The sequence below is a fragment of the Euprymna scolopes genome, chromosome 12 (assembly GCF_053919585.1).
Source record: "Euprymna scolopes isolate OS-2025 chromosome 12, ASM5391958v1, whole genome shotgun sequence".
Lineage (NCBI taxonomy): Eukaryota > Metazoa > Mollusca > Cephalopoda > Sepiida > Sepiolidae > Euprymna > Euprymna scolopes.
In genome coordinates, this window is record NC_136493.1 from 70,643,780 (window position 1) to 70,670,462 (window position 26,683).

The window sequence follows — 26,683 nt, forward strand, 5'->3', positions numbered from 1 at the left end:
CTCTTTTTCGCAGAAGAGATGTTGCGAGCCACTTTATCATTGTGAGCCTACTTTATCGTTGTTTTATGGCAAGTACTTGTCTGAGCTCCAATCTATGGTCCCCCCCCCTCGCTAAACTTTTACGAAAAACACTCGTTTAGCTGAAACCAATATCAATAATTGCTCCCACTCTTTATCTATGCCTAAACCTAAATGTAGAGTATGAACAAAGCTTCTTTCTTAGCACTGCATGCCTGTGTAACTCCCTTCCATTTGCCTGCTTTCCAGCTGACTACAAGTCAAACATAAACAAGTTCTTGATGAGCTGTTCCCTTAAGTAATCCAATTTACCAAATTTCTACTACTAATGATTACTATGATATTGTACATTGTAATTCTTATCCTCGAGTGGACTATGGTCCTTGATAAGTGGTGACTCGTATGTAAAAAAAAAAAAATTCAAAATGGCTTCCCTCAATCATGCAACGATATCCCATTCATGGCTCAAGTTTTCTAGCCTATGTATGAAGAATTATACTGCCTGAAAGGAGTTATCATCAAAGGCAACAAAATCCTGATAGCTTGACAATATACAGGGTAGAAACTTCATGGTATATGCGGATCGATATACTGGATGGGTTGAAGTGGCCCTCATGATGTCGGGAAGAGCCAAAATGGTATGCGATCCCTTGAGAAGTTGGTTCTGTACTTACGGTGCACCTGAAGAAATTTCTTCGGACGGTGAACCATGTATGTATGACTACCTTTTGAGGAACTTGGGTATACAGAAACGTACCTAATTGGCTCATTATGCTCAAATGCAGAATTAGCTGTTAAAACCGCAAAATATATACTAGCCCACAATATCAACAGTTATGGACGCCTATGCCACAATCGGGTTGCTCAGGCATTACTAACCCATCAAAATACTCCTGTCCAAGACTTTGACATATCCCCAGCCGTAATGCTATATGTTCAAGACCACCTTCCTGTCTAACGGGATAAATACCAAACGAGAAAACATTGGAGAGAAATATATGAATTAAGAGAGGTGACAATGGCCAAGAGGCACATGTGGAACGAACAGTTCTACAGCCAGCATTGTCATCCACTCCAGGAACTCCAAATCAGATTTTGTCCAGATCCAGAACCAGCATGGTAACTACCTATGTCGATGGACAAAGATAGGAAGGATCATAGAGAAACATGGGAACTGAGAGTACCAAATGCAAGTAGATGGGAGCAATAGAGTAACATTGCACAACCATCAGTTTCTTCATAAGATATACCCAGTTGTGGATGGCCCACATTACGCCACACCAGGAACTTCAAACCTGTCTACAAATGCTGACCCCGCCCCCTCCCAGGAACAACTCCCTGAAGAAGCAATGGCGATTTAACAACACAGCAACGTTGAATCGCCCAGTGAGCATGAAGAAGAAATGGAAGTTGATGATACCACAGGAAAATGCACACCTGGTCAGTCCTCTTCCATTAAGGAAACCTTCATGTCGGAAAACTAGAGCATCAAGAAATCTATTGCCACAAATGTGTGGAAAATCACACATATTTCTATTGCACGTAAAGATGATCACAATAATTCATCCTGTGGTCATAGGAGGGTGGGCATGTATAGGTATGAGTTGTCTGTCCCTGACAACATGAGGCAACCTGGGATGATCTTCCTTGAATAGGAAGTAACCCGTGATGATCTCCCCTGATGTCTATCACAGACGTGAGCACAGACATTTGCATTCTGAGTTGAGCTCTTGTACTTTTAGCGGCATTCACTCATTGGTTGGCAGCAGAGTTGACGGCATGATCCAGCCATTCACAGTTCCAGCAACGGACACCAAAAACACGAGGACTGGACATGATCTCCATATCTGCTTTAACTATCGTGAACCAAGTTGACCAACTTGGTGCTTATTCCAACCAGTGGGTCCATTGGGTGCCACCAATTGATGGACGAACTTATCCCCCAGCTGACGCAGCACATGACCGATCCATTAGAATCTCCTTTTCAGCAGAGTTTCCTCCATATCAAGGATGTTACATCTAGCGTGTATGGTCGAATCAGGGATCAAACGCGCAGGATACGATGGAGGCAGTGATGATCAAAGACTTCAAGTTAATTAAGATCCTCTCTGTGCAGTGGCGAGGTCTCACATCCATAAAGAAGAATTGTTCTGACCATGGCCTCGTAGATCCACAGGTTTGTGGAACGTCTTATCTCCTGGCAAGATTAGTCGTTTTTGAAGACGGACGAAGGCTGCTCTAGCCAGGTTGATATGAACAATGATATCATCTTTTGCTTGACTGGTGGCTGTAAAAGTGGTGCCATGCTATTTGAAGCTTTCAACCTCTTCTACAGCAGGTGGGAGGAAGTTATCAGAGGGTTTTCGTCTTAGAAGCGTTCATTCTCATTCCAACCATTTTGGCCATGCGACTGACCTTGTCAAGTGCATACTGAACCTCCATGTAGGGCTTGCCAAGGATTGCAATGTCATCAACAAAGTCGAGATCGGTGATGGAACAGTCGTGGTCTACTCTGACACCAGCAAGGCCAACCAAACTCTTCTCTAGGATCCAAGTGATAATGTAGTTGAACAGTTTGAGGAACACCTGCTTGAATGAAAAAGGAATGAAATGTAGCACCTCACTCTTGTTTAGATGTGTGTGTAGTATGCCTTGATGGGATTGAGAAGCTTGGCCGGGAAGCCATCGTGGCGCATTATGTCCCAGAGGCTTCTGCGATTCACAGAGTTGAAGGCTGCAATGAAATCAATAAAGCAGATGACGGTAGATTGCTGATAGTCCCACTGCTGTTCTAAAATTCACCTGAGGAAGAAAATTTGATCTGTACATCCTCTGTTTCTATGAAATCTTACTTGGTTTAGTCGGGTTCAGCAGTCTCGGATATTTTTGATACGACACAGAAGAAGAATTGAGAAGATTTTAGAGGCGGCATTAATCAAACTAATGCCCCTATAATTGCAGTAATTGTGACGGTCACTTTTTTTGTAGAAGGGACGAAATATTGCATCACTTCAGCCCTGAGGTAGTTGTTCAGAGCACCACACAGTGTCGAGAATTGGGTGTAGGTAACTGGCCATAAGGTCGGGACAGCTCTTGTAGAGTTCCGCTGGAAGTGTGTCCTCTCCTGCAGCTTTGTTATTTTTTAGTTTTTTGATTATATCTAGTATCTCTTGTTCCATTCGCAGATCACAGTTGGCATCGAACACTGGGAGGTTTGTTAGGGAGAGGAGGGGACGTTGAGAGGAAGGATCATGGTTCAGTAAGGTTTCGAAATGTTGTTTCCAACATATTGTGCGGTCTGCCATTTGGGAGATAGGGTTTCCGTTCGTATCCAGCAACATTTCACTTGGGCTGCTGTTCTTTTTGGTCATCACTTTAAGGGTTTGGTAAAGCTTTTGGGACTTTTAAATGACTGAGTACTCAATGGGTTGAAGTGTTTGGAGCAGTGGCGGCTCGTGCCTGAGATTAGTGGGGGTGCTGCTTCAAAAATTTTACGTATTTTTTTAATATCGTGTAAAGGAATTCGAATATATAAATAAATATTTAATCAAATAATAAACAAACATTCAAATAAATATGCAATTATATAACAGACAAATAATCAATCAGAAATGGATAATACGCAAAAACTTTTTTATTAAAAAGATTTTTTTAAATTATGTACACTTTACAGAATAAAAATAATATATATCATCATATATAATGATATAGTGGGTCCATCAATTGGTGGCACCCAATGGACCCACTACATCATCAACGCTCTGATCCCCAGCTGGCATCAATTGTGATGGATGGCTCTCGTCTGGGTGAGGCCCCGTGTTTTGACAAGCTTCTGGGTTTGACCTTTACTCCTGATCTGAAATGGAACACGTACATCAAGTCTGTTGCCAAGGTCGCTGGAAAGATGGTGGGAACCTTCTACCGCTCCAGAAGATATCTCACTACTGATGCAATTCTCTATCTATATAAAAGCCAAGTATGGCCAAGGATGGAATACTGTTGCCATATCTGGGCAGGAGCTGCCAAAAACAGCCTATCATGCCTTGATAGAGTACAAAATAGACTTCGTGGTTTAGTGGGGGATGCCCTTTTCTCTACCCTGCAACCCCTCTCCCACAGAAGAGACGTTGCGAGCCTATCCTTGTTTTATCGTTATTTTCATGGCAGGTGCTCGTCTGAACTCCAATCCCTGGTCCCCCCTCGCCAATCTTTCACGAAAAACACCCGTCTAGCTGAATCCACTGTGAAAAATTTCCCCCACTCTATATCTGTGCCTAAATCAAAACGCGGATTTCATGAACAAAGCTTCTTTCTTAGAACTGCACGCCTGTGGAACTCTGTTCTGTCTGCCTGCTTCCCTCCGGACTACAACTTGGATGTCTTCAAGTCTAATGTTAACAAATTCCTAATGAACCGCCCCCCTAATTAAACACTTCATCAAATCTCCTCACTAACGTAATGTACTTGCAATAACCCTTATCCCTGAGTGGCTTCCGGGCCTTGATAAGTGGTGATCACTGTGTAAAAAAAAAAAAAAATATATATTTATTCCTTTTAAACTTTTCAGATTAAATAAAAGTTTGCGTTTTTTTTTGTTTTTTTTTTTTTTTGCAAACAAACGAAAAACATTTTTAAAAATAACTTATTTTTTATAAAAACAAAAAAGAAAAACTTTGAAATTTACCTGCCTCCCTACGAGGGTTAATTTAGGAGTTTACTATTTAAAATAGCGTTTTATTTAATAACAGTTTTATTTACAAAATTTATTTTTAAAGATGTATTTATAACAAAACGTATTTGTAAATAAAATGCAAAATAAAAAAGTTTACATTTTTATATAGTGAGCAAACAAACAAAAATATTTAAAGATACAAAATTTTATTTACAAATCTTTTAACAACTTGCTTTTTATATAAAAAGAACAAACTTGGCTATTTACTGACCTTCCCATGCCGGTAAAGATCGACATAAAGTGGTGATTTATTATAAGAAAATAGGATGTCATATATAAGCATTATAAAACATCGAATTTTAATGTAGCTTTCTTCCCCAAAAAACAAAAAATTAAAATTGTCTCAGTCCAGAAGGATTTCTAATTACTTTTTTTAATGCGTATTATCTGACCCATCTACTAACAAATTCAATGTAAAGTTTAAAAATGCATAATTATAAAAAACTGTGTTTTTTTTTTTACTTACAAACACATTTTAATTAAAAAATCTTGTGTAAAAAATCCATTTTTCAAAGTGTAAAACTTCTAACATTGTCCTTGTCGGAGGCAAATAAATGCTAATTTTTTTATATCTAAAACATACCCGTTAAAAAGATTTCTAAACTCTATTTTCAACATAAACTGTTTCTTCGCTTTTTTGCTTCTAGGAAAAAATGTAAACAGTTTTTTTTGTAAAGTTTAGTTGTTGCAAAATAAATAGCATTTAAAACTACTTTAAAGAAACAAACAAAAAGGCAGGTAGATGGAAAAGTAACTTTATTTTTATGGTAAGATTTATTTATTGTATATTTGGTTTTTACCCTTGGCCGCGTGTTAGCTTCACTGCTAAATTCCCGAATACTTTTAATAAATAAAAATAAACAGTTTCTGCATATTATATATTTCCGTCTGCTACCGACTTAAATCGCAACGCTAAAAGTGTGCGTATTTAAAAAAAAATAGCACAATATTTTATGTACAAGAACACGTTATGTGCAGATTTTAATAATAATTTTAAAAAATATAAGTAAACCTCCATTTTTTTTTTTTTTCAATAACAATGTTATCATATCTATACAGGCGTACACTCTAAGCAAACGACGAATTTCACGACACGGAGCTGCGCCAAGCGACAGTTCCTCAAGAGGCTTTCATCGGCTGCCTAAAGCGTCTAATCCGCGCATGCGTACAAGAGAATTTCATTAAGAAAGTGTAACTGTGAATTTCACAGCTCCAAGCAAGTTTTATTTTTGTTATTATATGAATTTGGAGATACCGACATTAAAGTTAATGATTTTATAATGTACACATAGAAAAAATAAAATAATAATAATAATAATAATAATAATAATAATAAACAAACGTATCATTTTTAATTTTATCATTAATATTGTGTAGAAATAACTTGGGGGTGCTGCAGTCCCACAGCTCCATGCACGAGCCGCCACTGGTTTGGAGACCGGCAATGTAATTTGATAACTGGAACGCAGCATTGGTTTGCTGGCATCTGAGTTGTGAGATATCGTATTTCACAGGGCGATTAAATGGTGGGTTGGCTTTCATGCTTTGATCGACCCTAACATGGTCAGAGCCATGTTTATTGCTTGTTTCAGCTCCCCAGAATGCACAACAGTCTAGGTCAATGTAGGCCCAGCATGATTTGACAAGAATGTGGTTAATTTGATTCCTAGTGACACCGTCATTCGAGTACCAAGTCACTAGTTACTGCTGGAGGTGCTGGAATTGGGTACTAGACACAGTGAACTAGTTTGCAGAATGAAACCTATTTTTAGTAATACATTGTATACACCATGATTTATTAATACCACACATTTTGCATTGTTAGACCTGTGTTACTTACTATTATGTTTCTGAAGTATAATGGGGTAGGGGTTCACCTCAAATACACAAACGGAATGTTCAAGAAAGACTATCGCTACAGTCCTCTGTCTCTACTCTCGTTACCTTCTCTCCTGCCTGATCGTGAATAATCTCCCAGCACCGAGAAATGAACATCGTTTTATAGTTTCCATCTTCACGCACACACGAGATTACGCAAGAACGGACGAAATAAAAATGCTGACCGCCATGTTGGTTCTTCCTTTTCTTCGCCTGAACTCACTCGCTGAGCACCCACGGTAAGACTTGTCTTTCTTGCTTCTAGCCACATGCCTCCCTGATCTGGAGATCACATTTCGTAGTCTCTCATCCACTGTGGCGGTCGCCTCTCTCAACTTGGCCTCTAAGGTGTCTCGTCCTCCTCCTGTGGCTGCACACTCCCCTCCACTGCTTCGCCCTCCACTGGTCTGACGTCGAGAATGTGCCTCGGGACTCCTTCCACCACAATGTTGTTACTAGTGTTCCTCCCAGTCACGCAACCTCTACTCCATCGTGTGGTGTAGCGTGCCCCCGGTGGCTTCACCCATACCTCGTCCCCAAGTTTAATTGTCCCTGTGGCCTCTACTTCTCGGCTTGCTGGCTCCACCCTGGGATGTCTCCAGGAATGTGCAAACATTGACAGTTGCGGGACCGTCTCTGGTACTTGTCCCAGTTTAGGCGACATGTTATACCAGAAGATGGCTTGTTCAGGTGAGGTACCTCCTCTTTCCGCAACTGCCTTTAAGGTGCGGTGGTTTCTCTCCACGATCTCGTTTCCACTGGGCCTGTAGGCAGCTCTGAAAAATTGTTGGATCTTCCATTTCTTCAGTACTTCTGTCACTGCTACTGACGAATGCAGTCCCATTGTCGGTTAACAACTCTTCCATGGGGCCTCGCCTCATCAAGGATTGCCGCTATTTCATTGCCTGTTCCTCCACGTAGCTTCTTCCATAGGGCAAATCGCCCGGGCCCACAGTCAATCAAGTCAGGTAAAGTCCACCCCTGTAATGGGTGACATCGCATGCCAGTCTCTCCCAGGTGCCACTCACCTCCAATTGGCCCGCTTCATGCGTGCTTGGAGCAGGATCAATCGACTGACATCTGTCGCATGTCCTGACCACTTGCCTCACTTGCTCCTTGGTGATCCTCGGGTTGACTTTTTCACTAAGTACCAAGTCCTCTCTACCCCCATATGGTGCAAATTGTGCAGTTCTCGCACGCCAACATCATCTAGATCCGATGCAGCAGCAACATCTTTCTTTGGCAACAGCCAACTCTTCTTCACTCTCATGAGAGCATCTGCTCGGTTCTTTTCAGAAGCCACCATGTCTACGCGAAGTTTCAAACAAAAACTCTTGCATGAGCTCAGCCATCACATCAAGCCTGCGCTTCACTAACATCTCCGTAGCCCCTTTCGTTTTTATTCTTTTTTCGCTTGAAATGAGAGACTTTAGCCAAGCAAACACTGTGGCAGAGTTTGTTTTGATGCAGATGTCAGGTAGTCCCCATTTCAAGGCCAGATTGACTCCTTTTATTGTCGCGTCTAATTCCGCCACATTGATGTGGCTGACGTCATTCTTTTTCCTCAACCAGGCTGCATCTTCTGCAACTACTCCTCCAATTTCCAAAATGACCCCTGTTGCAATGCTGCTCGCATCGCACCACACGACTCCATCCAATGTTTGCGGTACGTTCCAGGTTCCCCGGACTGGGTCTTGCCATTCTGCTTCTTTCAGGAGCTCTTCCATCATGGCGATCGTTCTTTCTCCCACCTTATCATTCCATCCTCATCCTTCAGCGTGTCTCTTTATGTAGCTGTATGCTGGTCTAAGCCAGCTAGCAACGGGGTAATGTCCAATATACTTTCTGCATATGGAAAAAAGTTCCCGTCTGTTGAGATCCTACTTCAGTTGTGGGATCTCGTTTCCCCTGCGAAACTCTAGGCCGCCTGACGCACTTCATTTCAGTTTTAGGCCCAAAGTAGCCCCTCCGTCTAATTTTTCCGGCTCTTTGGCAACCAATCCGAACCTCTTCAAATGAGTCACCACCTCCTTGGCAGTTACCACAGTTTCATTCACCAGAATGTCGTCTATGTATGAGCTCACTACCCCATCACCCTTTCCCATTGTCTCCAGAATCTTCCTGAGGATAGTTGACATAATCTTGGGTGCCGAATTTAACCCGAACCCCACTCGCGTAAGGCAGTAGGTTTTGCCTTTGTACTTGACTAACTGATATTTCCAGAGCTTCTTGGCAACATGGAGTTGCAAATAGGCAGATTTTAGATCTACCAACGTAGATGCGCCATTCATCTGCCTCCATTCCCTAATGGTCTCACTGCACACATCTACGGTGTCGCCTCCCGTATGGCACTTAACATGGCCGTTCAGCTCTCGGAAATCCAGGACTGGTCTTACTTTCCCTTTAGTTGTTTGCAGAACGGCCATCAATGTCAAAATGCTCGACTCCACGTCATCTGTCAAAGGCATCAGTATCCCCTCCGCAATCCATCGGTCGACTTCTTGCTCAAACTCCGTTCTCGCCCTTCCTCTAAGCAAATTTGTGTAGCACGCCACCCTGTTTGTCAGTGATGGCGCTTGATGTTTCCATGCCCACTCCACCGTCCACCGCTCTCCATTGAATTCGGCTCGGAAGTCCTGATCTTTGATCGACAATTTTCTTTCCTCCCCTGGGGGCTTGCTCCGTCACCGCGCACTCAGCTAGTCCGAACCTCATGTTGTTACATGTGATGGTAACACGTCCAAGGCGGCATATAACATCCATTCCAATGATGGCTTGGACGCCAGGCACCAGGCGATCAGTAACAATTGCATGGACCCTCATCCGACGTTCAGCAATATCAATAGTGACGGTCTTCCTCCCTCGACACTTCACTCACGACCCATCGAATGCCACTACTTCACCCTTCCCTTTCCATCTTCCGACCAGGGTAGTGTGCACCATGGTAGTGGTGCAGCCAGTGTCAATCAGGGCTATAACTTCTCGTCCTTCCACCGCAATCTTCTGTTTGGGCATCTGCTGCGTGTGTGCCACTATTCTCGAATCAGGGCGGCCGCTGGCGAATCGGCCTCCCCTCGCCAGTTTCCCGAACTTGTGCATTTTACTGCTAAATGGCCTCTCCGATTGCATTTGTAACACACTCTCCGTTGCAAGAACTTCCTGCAGTCTCTTCTCATGTGTGGTCCCCCGCATTCGAAGCATGCCATCCCTGGGTTCGGCAGATTCCTGCCCACATCCTGCTGTACCGTTGCTGTCGTTCCTCCAGGCTCCGTGGGCTGGGTGCTCACCAAGATTTTTGCAGTTTTAAGCAGCTCACTCACATCCAGCGTCTCCACTCCCAGTACCTGCTGCAACCTTTTCGATATCTCTTCCGTGAACCCGGTAACGAAAGTCATCTTGACTACGTGACTCGTGGCGTGTCCCCTGATGCCCGACAACTCAACCAATCTCCTTATCTCATTTGCGTAGACATCAGCAGATTCACCAGTTCACCTCTTCTCTTTCAACTTATTAAAGGCCTTGAAAGGCCCCTCTGCAAAAGCTTCGATTAGTCGACCATTGATGGCATACGCGTCACCCTGTTCCCGCTCGCTGAGCTCCAAATAGAGGGCCAGTTCGTCCCCGTCTAGAAACAGTGGTATTACTGCGGCCACATCATCCAGCCTCTGAATCCTTGCTACAAGGAGGTCCACTTTTTTAAGCCACGCCACCACATCACCGTCGCCATTAAAAGGCTTAATCATGTTGCTTAAGCCTGCGTTGGCCATTGCCGAAATAGCTTGAAGTATAATGGGGGGGGAGTTCACCTCAAATACACAAACGGAATGTTCAAGAAAGATCATCACTACAGTCCTCTGTCTCCACTCTTGTTGCCTTCTCTCCTGCCTGATCGTGAATAATCTCCCAGCACCGAGAAATGAACATTGTTTTATAGTTTCCATCTTCACGCACACACGAGATTACGTGAGAACGGACGAAATAAAAATGCTGACCGCCATGTTTGTTCTTCCTTTTCTTTGCCTGAACTCACCTGCTGAGCACCCACGGTAAGACTTGTCTTTCTTGCTTCTAACCACAGTTTCCATCGATGAAAGCAAGTGTTTACTCTTGAAATAGCAAAAGAAAGAAAATAAATCAAAAGGTTTATGTTTAGTTGGGAGATTCTATCAGAATTTTTTAAAATAAAGGTCCTTGCACTAGATATAAAGATGCTAAACATTTATCATGTTCTCTCTACTGAAGTAGTTATTTGTAGCTTTTTTCCTGCAAGATTATTAAAGTAAGCCTTGTCCTTTGTACATATTTGATACATCGTTCATTGTAAATTCTGTTGTGATATAGAACATCGTTCAGTTTAAGATCTGTTTTACATGCTGACATGTGTTGAACATGTGCGGGCCATTAAAATTATGTTTATATTGCCATAAAATATATTTTTATAAATAAATAATGAAATTGTCAAAGAGAAATGAATTATGTATCTCAAGGGGACTTGGTTAAAATAAATATGTTTTTTCAATGTGGTCATCTTTTATAGTATTCCAACAGAGATATAGCCATAAAACATAAAAATAAAATGTTTTTGACTTGATGGCACTTGATAAAATTATTTTGGATATCTTCTACAAAACATTACAGTTAGGAAGAGATTGTAGGGAAGAGAAAGATAGAATAACTGAAAAAATGATAGACAGGCTCCTGTTTTTTCTCTTCTATGATTTGGGAGTTTAGATGTGTTATATCGCATATCCATATTTACATGAGTAAACCAGAAACCAGCAGGAGCAGCAACAATAATGGTGACGCTAAGACAAAGCCCATTCGTCAATACAACGTAAATGAACACACTAAACACACACGACAACATTAAAGACCATTTTTTTATATACACACATCAACAGAATAACTTGCACCTCACTTAAACAAAGAAAATTGCCAGAGGAAGCCGTACATCAAAAGAAAAACTAAAATACGAAGCACAAACTTCACAGCAGACGCAACTCTGGCAGCATATAAACACGAATAATTATCTCGTAAAACACTGCAAAAGTACAACACCTACTAAAACACATTCACAACTTAGCTTTAAATTGATATAACACATGTATACAAACATTAAATAGACGACTCCCTACAACACATTAAACCACAAAAAACAAACACAAATAAAAAGCGAAACTGCTGACCAGCAATAGAAGCCGCCTTTGTCTACAACTACGTCCGCAACACGAGTATAAAAATGACAGACTTTTTGACAAGTGAGCAGATTGGCCCAGCATGTCAAGCTGTGAACCTCGCTCCATCACCTGCCAGCAGCTGTTAATTCCTCGCCAGCAACACCAGCTATTAAAATTACTGCGCTACCGCCACCATCTCACTCGTGATACTGAACTACCTCTCTTCCGCCGCCACCAGATCACTGGAGCTCACCAGACAGCGAGGTTTATCTCAGCAGCCACCGTCATAAACCCTCCATCAGCAACACCTGCTATTAACACTACTCTTCTTCTACCGTCGCCGCCAACCCCCTTGTGCCACCAGACAACAGCTTTCAAGGCTACTCATCCTTCAGCGCCGCCACCGCACCCGTATCCCAGACACCAGAACACTAAACCACATTCCTGTCATCGCTGCTACTGGATATGTATTCTAGACATCAGAACACATAAGTCATATCAACACGCGACCAGCATTCCCACCCCTGCCGCCAAAATATCCTGACACACCAAGCAGTTCATTTCACGATCATGTTATCTTTAAATAAAAGGTTTAAACTCAACCTTTTCGTTTGTTCCTTTCTTGCTTCCATACGCTCAGTTTTGTAATATAACAGATGTTAGGCATTATCATCATATTCAGTTTAATGTCTGTTTTACATATTGGCATGTATTGAATGGCTTTTAGAAAGTGACTGTCTCTGGCCAGGTATTTATTTATCCCTTTTTCTCTCAAATTCTTCCTTATCACTTTTAAAATTTCTAGCTAAATTATTTTATATTTACTCATCCAAGAACTCGCATCCATTCTTACAATGTGACCAAACCAACAATGTCTATTATTCAGCACACAGCTCCCTATACTGTTCAGATTCAATCTTCCTCTGAAGTCATCAGATCTAAACTTGTCTTTAAAACTCACAATCTGTTGGAATATGAACAAACACTGTTGGATATGAACAATCACTGTTAGATATGAACAAACACTAATGTTTTGGTAGAAACCAAAACATTAGTGTTTGTTCATATCCAACAGATTTTTTTATTTGCCTCACTGTAGTCATATTTCATCTTTTAAAGTGGGTTGATGTATACATATACAAATTACTAACACTTATAAAAATCATCATCTTTTAAAGTGGGTTGATGTATACATATACAAATTACTAACACTTATAAAAATCATCATCTTTTAAAGTGGGTTGATGTATACATATACAAATTACTAACACTTATAAAAATCAGCATCTTTTAAAGTCGGTTGATGTATACATATACAAATTACTAACACTTATAAAAATCATCATCTTTTAAAGTGGGTTGATGTATACATATACAAATTACTAACACTTATAAAAATCATCATCTTTTAAAGTGGGTTGATGTATACATATACAAATTACTAACACTTATAAAAATCATCATCTTTTAAAGTGGGTTGATGTATACATATACAAATTACTAACACTTATAAAAATCAGCATCTTTTAAAGTGGGTTGATGTATACATATACAAATTACTAACACTTATAAAAATCAGCATCTTTTAAAGTGGGTTGATGTATACATATACAAATTACTAACACTTATAAAAATCAGCATCTTTTAAAGTCGGTTGATGTATACATATACAAATTACTAACACTTATAAAAATCAGCATCTTTTAAAGTCGGTTGATGTATACATATACAAATTACTAACACTTATAAAAATCAGCATCTTTTAAAGTGGGTTGATGTATACATATACAAATTACTAACACTTATAAAAATCATCATCTTTTAAAGTGGGTTGATGTATACATATACAAATTACTAACACTTATAAAAATCATCATCTTTTAAAGTGGGTTGATGTATACATATACAAATTACTAACACTTATAAAAATCAGCATCTTTTAAAGTCGGTTGATGTATACATATACAAATTACTAACACTTATAAAAATCATCATCTTTTAAAGTCGGTTGATGTATACATATACAAATTACTAACACTTATAAAAATCAGCATCTTTTAAAGTCGGTTGATGTATACATATACAAATTACTAACACTTATAAAAATCAGCATCTTTTAAAGTGGGTTGATGTATACATATACAAATTACTAACACTTATAAAAATCATCATCTTTTAAAGTGGGTTGATGTATACATATACAAATTACTAACACTTATAAAAATCATCATCTTTTAAAGTGGGTTGATGTATACATATACAAATTACTAACACTTATAAAAATCATCATCTTTTAAAGTGGGTTGATGTATACATATACAAATTACTAACACTTATAAAAATCATCATCTTTTAAAGTGGGTTGATGTATACATATACAAATTACTAACACTTATAAAAATCAGCATCTTTTAAAGTGGGTTGATGTATACATATACAAATTACTAACACTTATAAAAATCAGCATCTTTTAAAGTGGGTTGATGTATACATATACAAATTACTAACACTTATAAAAATCAGCATCTTTTAAAGTCGGTTGATGTATACATATACAAATTACTAACACTTATAAAAATCATCATCTTTTAAAGTCGGTTGATGTATACATATACAAATTACTAACACTTATAAAAATCAGCATCTTTTAAAGTCGGTTGATGTATACATATACAAATTACTAACACTTATAAAAATCAGCATCTTTTAAAGTCGGTTGATGTATACATATACAAATTACTAACACTTATAAAAATCATCATCTTTTAAAGTGGGTTGATGTATACATATACAAATTACTAACACTTATAAAAATCAGCATCTTTTAAAGTGGGTTGATGTATACATATACAAATTACTAACACTTATAAAAATCAGCATCTTTTAAAGTGGGTTGATGTATACATATACAAATTACTAACACTTATAAAAATCATCATCTTTTAAAGTGGGTTGATGTATACATATACAAATTACTAACACTTATAAAAATCATCATCTTTTAAAGTGGGTTGATGTATACATATACAAATTACTAACACTTATAAAAATCATCATCTTTTAAAGTGGGTTGATGTATACATATACAAATTACTAACACTTGTAAAAATCAGCATCTTTTAAAGTGGGTTGATGTATACATATACAAATTACTAACACTTATAAAAATCAGCATCTTTTAAAGTGGGTTGATGTATACATATACAAATTACTAACACTTATAAAAATCAGCATCTTTTAAAGTCGGTTGATGTATACATATACAAATTACTAACACTTATAAAAATCAGCATCTTTTAAAGTCGGTTGATGTATACATATACAAATTACTAACACTTATAAAAATCAGCATCTTTTAAAGTGGGTTGATGTATACATATACAAATTACTAACACTTATAAAAATCAGCATCTTTTAAAGTGGGTTGATGTATACATATACAAATTACTAACACTTATAAAAATCATCATCTTTTAAAGTGGGTTGATGTATACATATACAAATTACTAACACTTATAAAAATCAGCATCTTTTAAAGTCGGTTGATGTATACATATACAAATTACTAACACTTATAAAAATCAGCATCTTTTAAAGTAGGTTGATGTATACATATACAAATTACTAACACTTATAAAAATCAGCATCTTTTAAAGTCGGTTGATGTATACATATACAAATTACTAACACTTATAAAAATCAGCATCTTTTAAAGTCGGTTGATGTATACATATACAAATTACTAACACTTATAAAAATCAGCATCTTTTAAAGTCGGTTGATGTATACATATACAAATTACTAACACTTATAAAAATCATCATCTTTTAAAGTGGGTTGATGTATACATATACAAATTACTAACACTTATAAAAATCATCATCTTTTAAAGTGGGTTGATGTATACATATACAAATTACTAACACTTATAAAAATCATCATCTTTTAAAGTGGGTTGATGTATACATATACAAATTACTAACACTTATAAAAATCAGCATCTTTTAAAGTCGGTTGATGTATACATATACAAATTACTAACACTTATAAAAATCAGCATCTTTTAAAGTGGGTTGATGTATACATATACAAATTACTAACACTTATAAAAATCATCATCTTTTAAAGTGGGTTGATGTATACATATACAAATTACTAACACTTATAAAAATCATCATCTTTTAAAGTCGGTTGATGTATACATATACAAATTACTAACACTTATAAAAATCAGCATCTTTTAAAGTCGGTTGATGTATACATATACAAATTACTAACACTTATAAAAATCAGCATCTTTTAAAGTCGGTTGATGTATACATATACAAATTACTAACACTTATAAAAATCATCATCTTTTAAAGTGGGTTGATGTATACATATACAAATTACTAACACTTATAAAAATCAGCATCTTTTAAAGTGGGTTGATGTATACATATACAAATTACTAACACTTATAAAAATCAGCATCTTTTAAAGTGGGTTGATGTATACATATACAAATTACTAACACTTATAAAAATCATCATCTTTTAAAGTGGGTTGATGTATACATATACAAATTACTAACACTTATAAAAATCATCATCTTTTAAAGTGGGTTGATGTATACATATACAAATTACTAACACTTATAAAAATCATCATCTTTTAAAGTGGGTTGATGTATACATATATAAATTACTAACACTTATAAAAATCATCATCTTTTAAAGTGGGTTGATGTATACATATACAAATTACTAACACTTATAAAAATCATCATCTTTTAAAGTGGGTTGATGTATACATATACAAATTACTAACACTTATAAAAATCATCATCTTTTAAAGTGGGTTGATGTATACATATACAAATTACTAACACTTATAAAAATCATCATCTTTTAAAGTGGGTTGATGTATACATATACAAATTACTAACACTTATAAAAATCATCATCTTTTAAAGTGGGTTGATGTATACATATACAAATTACTAACACTTATAAAAATCAGCATCTTTTAAAGATGCCCTTTTCCCTTTTGTAAATGACTGCTTGACAGGCAACACATTGTGGTCACTTTAAATACAGTAAGTTCTCATCTCTATCATTATTAGTCGCGTGCAAGCGACTATAAGTCACTCCGTTGGTTGGTTGGTCGGTCTGTCAGTCGGTCGTTTGGTCTTTCCGTAACACTTTTGTGCTTGGCATTTTGGTTAAGATCAAAGGTCTGCTGTTAATAGATGTTCTTAGATTTTTAATCTTGTCTTGGCCTTTTGGCCAAGATCAAAAAAAATAAAGCAGAAAAAAAATTTTTAAATTGGGTTTAAGTAGGAAGACCCCTCCCCCTCCCACCACACACACATAAATACAAATTTAAAACGGTAACCATAATTAAAGATGCTGGCCGAGAGAAAAATCATTTAAAATTTCCAATAGTGACGAGATGCATCAACCCCCCCCCTTCTTTTTGAGTTGGCCTTGTGCCTAAGTTTTTTGTTCATTTTCACTATTGTATTAAAAAAATATGTGAATAAAAAATTTAATATCTCAAAGTGTAGTATCTGTTCCAGCAGATACTGCAAGGAAAGACCATATGTGGGGGAAACCCCACATATAAGACCTTGGTCAATGTAGGGGCAACCCTTCATACCAATTGTCACTATCCAGCTACACTACTCCCGAGGGAGTTGGTACCCATTTCCCCTTCACTCCTCACCTTAAAAATTGGCCTTGTGCCTAATTTGCTCGGTGGGGGAGCAAATAAATACCAACTCCACATATAAGACCTTGGTCAATGTAGGGGCAACTCTTCATACCAATTGTCACTATCCAGCTACACTACTCCCAAGGGAGTTGGTCCCCATTTCCCCTTCACTCCTCACCTTAAAAATTGGCCTTGTGCCTAATTTGCTCGGTGGGGGAGCAAATAAATACCAACTCCACATATAAGACCTTGGTCAATGTAGAGGCAACCCTTCATACCAATTGTCACTATCCAGCTACACTACTCCCCGGGGAGTTGGTCCCCATTTCCCCTTCACTCCTCACATTAAAAATCGGCCTTGTGCCTAATTTGCTCGGTGAGGGGGAGCAAATAAATACCCTTTTCTGGGCCTTTTGGCCAAGATCAAAGTGTAGTATCTGTTCTTAGTACATGCTGTACTTATGTTTGTAACTTTGTGATGTAAAGTGGGGGATCACTTTTCTCTATTAATTTAATGTAAAATGATCATCCACTTTACAAATAGTCAATCTCAAAGCCATTCAAGTTGTTTTTGAAGGATTCCAGTTATTTTTTAAGCATTCAAGTCATTCTTAAGGTCATTCAATTCATCCTTAAGTTCATTAAAGTCATTCTAAGTCATTTACTTTTTATTTATTTAAGTCATTTCAGCCCATTTTTTGTTCATTTTAGTTTATCTTTAAGAATTTCATGTCAATCCTACATTCACACATTCATTCATTACACGAGAGCACTCGACTAATGGCTATCAGCCTTATATTTATGTAGATTTCCTCCTTTCAATTTTTTATAGATGTAAGCTTTTGTTATATGAAATATGTTCTTTTTACTTTTAGAGGAGGAAATCAGATTTCACAATTTACAATCTGCTTGTCAACCTTTGATGAATAACATCTCCAAATCAATTATAGTGGATGTTTTGTTTTGTTTACAACTAAATGAAAACAAGTTGCTATTTCATGTATAACTAGAGGAAACTGCATGTTCGTACATTTATTCAATGATATTTAGTGTGTAAATAACTGCAATAAATTTCAACTTAACATACCTGCTTCCAAAGGGTCTAATAGTATTCATTAGACTAATCATACATCCCCTGTTCATGTTTGATTTTGTTTCATTTTATAAATTTAATACCAAGCTTATGTTGGATAGTTTTATTCATACTATATATAATATATATTCTAATATAGATATATATAATATACTATATATAATATATATTCTAAAAATGTTTTTGTATAATGCTAAAATATGATGCATATTTTTTTTTTTATAGTTTTACAAGATGAAAAGCAATTGAATTGTATGACTTCTGAAGTGAAAGAACAGATTTTAGAATTAAGTAAATCTTCTAAAGAAAAAACTCTTAAATCTGTTGAAGAAACATCATCAGAAGAATCAGAGTTAGAAACAAATGAGGAGGTAAGTATACAAAGCGAGAACAGCAAGATATCTGTGCATTATGCAGCAGTTGATGAGGAAAACAAGAAGAGCAAATATAATAAGAATCTTAGATAATGAGGAAGACTGAGTGATTAGTCGATCAAGGTTACATGTAAAGAGAGAAGGCATATTTTAAATGTTCAAGTTAATCAGTTGCTGTTCAGCAGGGGGTAGAATGTAGAAGCCATCATTGTGGTCAACTTCCAAAAAGTGGAAAATTAGGAATTGTGCAACTAAGTTGTTTTGAAAATTAGGAATTGTGCAACTAAGTTGTTTTGAAAATTAGGAATTGTGCAACTAAGTTGTTTTGAAAATTAGGAATTGTGCAACTAAGTTGTTTTGAAAATTAGGAATTGTGCAACTAAGTTGTTTTGAAAATTAGGAATTGTGCAACTAAGTTGTTTTGCAGGATAAATTGACATTGTGAATATTCAGCATGTCTTCCATTCAGCTCCAAGTCAACTTTTAAGCTACAAAGAATCAAATAAAAAATGAACATCAGGTATAACACGGTGAAGACCATAGTGTTCACCGGTACATAAGTGTAGTCCTAGGTGGTTCCGATTTTGAAACTCAATAGAGCCTATTTGGTCAGTTCTATGATGACAGGGTTGATGCGCGATATCTCTATCCCTTGCCTCAACAGTGGCTTGTAGAAAAAGAATAAAAAATTTAAAAAAATAAAAGAATTAAAAAAACAGTGAACAACTCAAATCCCCAGGAATACATGTATCGCAAGCCATAGTTCATGGGCCTTAATTTGTGGGCGCTGGGTTGGCCATAGCTCTCTCCTACTTGCTGTCTTTTGAAAGACATTACTCCAATTGGTATCATTCGTCTATGACTTAGTCATCAATTCTGTACACAACAAGTAATTGACTCCAGACGTAAATCTTGGATTTTCATCCATAAAGATTAATAAATAAATTGTGTATGCAAAAAAAAAAAAAATATTTTGCAGCTATGAAAAAAGAAAAAAAATAGATGCAATGTCATTTTTCTTCCAACAAGCAGCCCACTTGGACAGTGACTCAACGGGACCTTTTTTTCAACAACTGATTATCTTTCTTCCCTCTTATTATCTGCCTGTCAGTGACGGGGGGGGGGGGTGCATAGCATGGGTGATGGAGTGGACAACTGAATTTTTCTGCTCTCAACTGGCTTCTTGACTGTTGAAAAAGCACTCTGCACTCCCTATTATAAGGAGGTAATGGTGTGGGGTATGGGAAGTCTGGGTTTCTTATTCAGCCAATCCATCTTCATTACGTCAAACTTGGATTTGCCCTGATTCACTTGTGCATATTAATTAAATGATTTTTCCCAACATGTTGAATTTTTCCATACTGCAAAATCCTAAAACTCTGACCCCAAGGTCATATCCCAGACAAAACAATATTTTTTTTTTTTTTTTTTTTATTACATTTTCACCCCAAACAAGGCACATTGCCACTTTGGTGTAGGGGGCTACTATCAAGGGCAGCAACTACTGGGACACTATGTTGGGATTTGGGCAGCAAGATGTCGGTTCACGTTACACTTGAACTTCTGCATGTCAATACAGTTAGGGAAGCAGGGACCTGGAATAGAATTCCAGAGTCTAGCGGTTCTGGGGAAGAAACTACTGGAGTAGAAAGATCTTTTACATCTAGGGATCTCTACTGTGTGGGGGTGGTATTTAGCTGCTTGTCGGGTTTGTCGTGGGGGCACAAGTGTCTGCAGTTCGTCAGAGCATTCACCATTAAAATACTTGTAGAACAGGCAGAGGAATGCAACGTTTCGTCGATGGGACAGAGGCTGAAGCTTAGATGCCAGTTCAGGGCCTATCAGATTGGCGACTCTCTTTTGAACCTTGTCTAGGAGCGAGAGACTAGCAGCAGATGCACCAGCCCAAATGTGACAACAGTACTCCATACATGGGCGAATGGTGGCCTTATAGAGGTACAGGATACTTTCAGGTGTCAGTAGTTTTCTAGCACGGTAGAGAGAGCCTACCTTTTTCGCAGCGGCCCTGGCAATGTTTTCAATATAATTGTTCCAACTCATGATTCCTGTGAACGTTAGGCCAAGCAGTTTGAAAGATGTACTCTCAGACAGGGAGTCATTGGCCATTGCTATTGATGGCAGAGAAGGTTTCTTGTAATTATTGAAGGAAACCAGTTTAGTCTTGGCAGCATTGAATGTGACCATCCATTTATGTCCCCATTCCACTACAGATTGGAGATCATCCTCTAGTGTTTTTGCCATTTCTTTAGTTATGTGTTCATTTGTTTTCCTGTCATGCCTGTTATAGAGCATGGTGTCATCAGCATATATACCCATCTCAAAGGCAGTTTTGTCAGGGAGGTCATTAATAAATATTAGGAACAATAGAGTTCCAAGGATAGACCCCTGAGGCACTCCCACATTTATATCACACTGTTTAGATGTACGACCGTCGAGGACAACCTGGATTTTTCTCTTATCTAAGAAGGATTTAATTATGTTAAGTATTCTACCAGTGATACCGTATGATTTAATTTTCCTAAGGAGACCTTCATGCCATACCCTGTCAAAAGCCTTAGATATATCTAGAGCTACCGCTCTGCCCTCCCCCACTTTGTCCATTGAATGGTATATACGTTCAGAGATTACAGTGAGGATGTCAGCTGTGGAACGGGCTTGTCTAAATCCATGTTTGTTTAGCATCTGTAAGGTGTCGGGCTAGAGCATGGTTAATTATGGTCTCAAATATTTTGACGAACAGTGGGAGGAGGCTAATGGGGCGATAATTTGATGGGTCAGTTCTTTCGCCAGAATTCTTGAATACTGGTACCACAGAAGCAGTTTTCCAACAGCCCGGAAAGCATGATTCATTAAGGCATTTGTTGTAGAGTTTGGAGAGAACTGGAGCTACTTCGGCTGAGCACTTTTTTAATTGCACAGCTGGGATGAGATCAGGTCCACATGCTTTTGAAGTGTCAAGGTTTTTTATGATAGTGTGTATCTGAGCAGGGGTGATTTTTAGATCGTCTAGTGTGGCGTCTGTTCGCAAAGGAAAGTCAGGCAGGGGGTGGTTGGAAGGGTCCAGTGTGGAGTTTGAGGCAAACCAGCTGGCAAGCATATTAGCCTTGTCTGTTGCTGAGCAAACAACCTCGTAATTGTTGGTTAGTGGGGGAATTGTTGATTGCCCATTATTTACTACACTGTTGTAGATTTTCCAGAAGTCACGGTTTCCTAATTTTTGTGCTTCGATGCGTTTTTTAGTGGTTTTAGTAAATTCTCTTTTAGCTGTCGCTATTTCTTTCTTAACGTTACTTCTAGCTTCTATATACTTCTGTTTGTTTGAACTGGACTTATGTTGGTTAAATCTGCAGTATGCCTGCTGCCTTTGAGCAATAGCAGTTGCGCAAGTCGAAGTAAACCATTGGGGAGAGTAGGGCTTGCTATAAAATTTCCGCATGGGAACATGTGCTTCAATTGCTGTTTTGAACCATTCAGTGGTCTCATTTGCACACTGTTCAGCAGGAAGAGAAAAAATATTTCCCCATGGGGCATCTCTGATAAGATCTCTGATGGCTTCCCAGTCAGCCTTTTTATAATATCTCGTTGTTTTGAGCACTGGCACTTCAGTTTTGGGTCTAGAATTTAGGGCGATTTCTACCATTATCACTGCATGGTCAGCGTTCCCGAGTGGGCTGTCAGCATTTGTTATGCAATCCTTGGGAACTTTAGTCAGAAACAGATCTAGAAGTGATGCGTGTTGTTCTTGCTGGTCAGGGAAACGGGTTGAAAACATAACCATTTGTGATAGGGAGTGAGATATAGCAAAACTATATGTTGAGTTGCCCGCTTCATCTGTGTAAGTAGAGAATCCAAGCCAGTTTTTGTGGTGAACATTAAAGTCACCAAATACATGTACTTGTGTGCTAGTGTCGAGGGAGAGTGCTGTGTCTCTGCTGTCAGAGACTTTGTTTATTATGGTGCAGTCCTGGGTCGAGGGAGAGCGGTAGAGAAAATAAAAGTAGTTAATGTTATATTGTATGTTTAGTCTAAAGCACATAAAGGCTTGATTGTCCGTTTCTAGGGTTGTTTCCATAGTCAGGGGTAGGGTGTTACGAATGTAGACTCCAAGTCCGTGCATATGTCTCAGACTCCTTACGGCAGAGTGGGAGATAGCCAGGCATATTAAAGTAGTTAGAGGAGATGGAGGAGTGTAGGTTAGTCTCGCTTAGTGCTAAGATATCCGGGGTATTTGTTAGGAGAAATGCTTCAACATCAGCTAAATTAGTTCTAAGCCCACGGCTGTTAGTGAATGCAAGCCTCAAGGGAGGAGGCAAGTTGGATTTGTTTGTCCCTAGGCCTGGTTTAAGCTAATTTTTTGATTGTACTGTCATCAGGTTTTTAAAGAGTTTCAGTTAGGTGAGGGGGAGCTGAACAAGAGGTTATGCAGGGTATTAGACATGCAACACAAGTAGACCATTAGCTGACCTTTCTTCAACTAGGACTGTGGCCTCAGGAAAGCCCATCGGGGATGAGTGCAGGGTCCCTTTCCATGCGCGACATGGCACTACAAACATTCCGATATTTAACAACTGTTGATGGAGCAACTGCTCTAAGCGCTACGAAAGAGTTAGAGCACCTGTACTACCAGTCGGAAACAACAGCTAGGAACTGTCAATCCGGTACCCTCAGCCCATCAGAAGAAGATCACCCCAATCTAATTGCACAGGCATGTGTGGTACTCAAACACTCCCAAGTGCCCAATTTTGAGGGGTGGGATGTGTCGGGAGTGGGGGAACGGCATTCATTGCCCTAGACAAGAAACAAGATCTACCACTAAGTGTTTTGCCGATTCACTTGTGATAGTGTCTCTGCGCCTGACTAATAGGCAAAGAAGTAGTATTGAAGCCCGCGATAGACAGAGCCTATCTATTCCTTAAGCAGTTTAGGTTTGCAGACCGGTAATTTGTTTGAGTCACCAGCTCTAGGAAGGTTGTCATCCAAGACTGAAGAGGCCTTCCTCCCCTTTGGTTTAGTTTCAGTGTTTTCCTTCTCCTAGACGGGTGATCTGGGAAGATCTACTGGGTCCGTCAGCACTGAGAGGGTTTGCTCCACGCCTGGGTCCTAATCCAGGTACTTCTGTGACCCCGCGTAGTTAGTTAATGTTACAGGGTTAGTTTGTAGAGGTTATATATCTAATGAATAGTTACACTCCTCAAAGTGATTTAGGGGCATGCAGTGTAAGCAGTTTTGTGGGGAGGCTTGTTAGAAAAGCGTTAGTGTGGATTAAGACTTTTACCTTTAGGTTTTTCCATTTTTTTTTTAACTTTATGTTAGTTTAGGTTCAGGATAACATTATAGTTTGAGTAGGTATTAGGAATTGAGCTAAGAATTTTGCCCAGTCACTGTATATTTAGATTTACGAAGGTTAAGGTGTGGGTGCAGTACACTCAGAGTGTACATTTTAAGACATGGCGTATTCTGTATGTATAATTAAGTAAATAGATATTTGGGCAAGTAGATGCAAATAGATAGAAGTTGTGTCAGTGTTTCTACTATTGAGGGGAGATAATTTCAGTTTTCATTTAAGAGTCATCGAGCGTTTTGCATGACAGGGAGTATTGGATTTAGTTTAGTATTGTTCGTTGCAAAACCATCTAGGAAGAGGCAGTTGTTATGTAATGAATTATTAATCTTTTGAAGTTATATTCTCCTCTTGTATTTTGCATTCCCAACAAACAATTTGGATCAGCAAAGTCACCTGGGACTGTTCATGTAATAAAAAGCTCTAATTCATCCGTTATTGATGTATTTTTCAACCATCACATGTGGTTGGCTCACATAAGCAGATATAAAGTTGTGATGTCCAACAAGACATAAGGCTTCAAAAATATATTATGATCTAGATATACAACATGACTTCACATACAATGGGCAGAGTTTTAGCATGGAGAGGGGAATCTGAGATTCTGTTTTTGCTGCTTCATATGAAACAATGTAAACACAAACAACGAACAGTAGAACAATCAGTAGTGGATTGACTTTAAAAGAAAGAAAAATGAAAAATCTTTGGAGGCATAAGATCTCCATGACAGTCTACAACTGTTCAAACAACACTGAACCGACATTAACAAAATTACCAAAATACTCTCCCAACTACATGAATCTGGTCACATGCATCTCAATTTTTCCACTAAAATGAGTCAATATCTATGTATGCAAATTACTAATAATTGTTGCTTTTTATGAGTGCATTTTATTGACAACTCTATTTTCTTTAATTGCAGATTTGGCAACTATCTGTTATTTTAAGTTTAACTTGGTTTAGCAATTGACCATGAAAAGACTGACATTTGAGTAGTGTTTGCAAATGATACAATCAATTTACTAAGAAACATTTGATGAACAAATAATTTCATGAAATGGACCTGTCAACTAGCCATCTCATTTGTGCACTTTAATCTCATTAGATTATTTTCTTTGGGTATATTAAAGTCCTATATCTATGCTGATAAACCAGACACAATAGACCACTTGGAAGACAACATTAAATGTGTTATTACCAAAATACAGCCTAATTTAATGTATAGAGTTAGCAAAAATTGGACTTCTAGATTACACCATATATGCATGAGTTACAGTGGCCATATGCCCAAAATAGTATTAGATTATAAATGACAAAAGTAATCTTAGGAATAAACCACATATTTGTGCAATAAAAATATTTTCTGTGATTTATTTTAATTCAAACTTCACTGAATCTAAAAAAAAACCTTTACTTACAAAAATTTATAACGCTGGCCATGTGTTTTTTTTCCCTTTTGCAAATAATTGCTTCATCTCATAATAGTGGAGCAGATTACCCAAACAATCGTTCATTTGATGATACAAGCATGAAATTTGGCTGGCCACCTGAAATTCCAATATGGCCGCCATAGGAGTCCAAATTTTGAAAAATTTCAGCATATTATTGTATAATACAGTGCATTTATCGAGCTTAAGTTGGTTTTGTTGTCATAATATTACTCACTTTAAGCTCGTTCAGTGTTCTAGTTTTCCTGTAGAAGATTGACAAGGGCAACTGCAAAGTTTAGTACAATGCAATCCAGTCTTTTTACATTTACACCTTCCACCACAGTCAGTCTTGCATCCACATTTTGTCAGTTCACTGCAGCATTTTGAAATCGGTTCCAGTGAAGTCCACACAATTTTCCAAGAGTCATCTTCTTTTGGCCATCCCCACTTTGAAGGACACTGAAGTTCTGGATCACGTATGACACTTTGTCCCCAAACATGACCTGCTTGATAGGCAGCTCTTATGGCATGTTCCTTGAGTGCATTTTGAGTTGGTGGGATTAAGTCATATGACCTTTGCTTCTGTGCAAAGAGGTCAAGTCTTGCGTCATCTACTGATGAGGTTGCACTGGACCTATCATACATGAGAATTACATATTTCTCCAATACTTGTAGATCAGACTCCTCAATTTCAGATGGGCTGAGACTGAGTTTTGCAAATGTGGCTGAGACTTCATTAAATACATTCCATGTCTACAAGGCTGTCTTTTTTCCCTTGCCATTGAAAGAAGATACAACATCACACCCTGTGAAGGCATGGAAGAACAACATTCCCTTGGATTTTTCTGGTCCTAGATTGGACACAAGGTCATGTATAGGAATCCACCTGGTGTGTTCCCCCTTGCCGAATCTCACCCACATTTCC

At 38.1% G+C, this 26,683-nt stretch overlaps 1 protein-coding gene and 1 pseudogene across 1 annotated transcript in view; both read left to right on the top strand.

The window, feature by feature from the left end:
• LOC145291327 (uncharacterized) overlaps nucleotides 1–26,683 on the top strand; it is a 222,039-nt gene that overhangs the window by 50,176 nt on the left and 145,180 nt on the right. The window contains exon 4 of the mRNA XM_080137081.1: nucleotides 18,818–18,963. Coding sequence (XP_079993207.1) covers nucleotides 18,818–18,963 — 146 coding nt within the window. The remainder of the gene's footprint in view (nucleotides 1–18,817; nucleotides 18,964–26,683) is intronic.
• Nucleotides 17,896–18,053, top strand: LOC145291711 (U2 spliceosomal RNA; annotated as a pseudogene).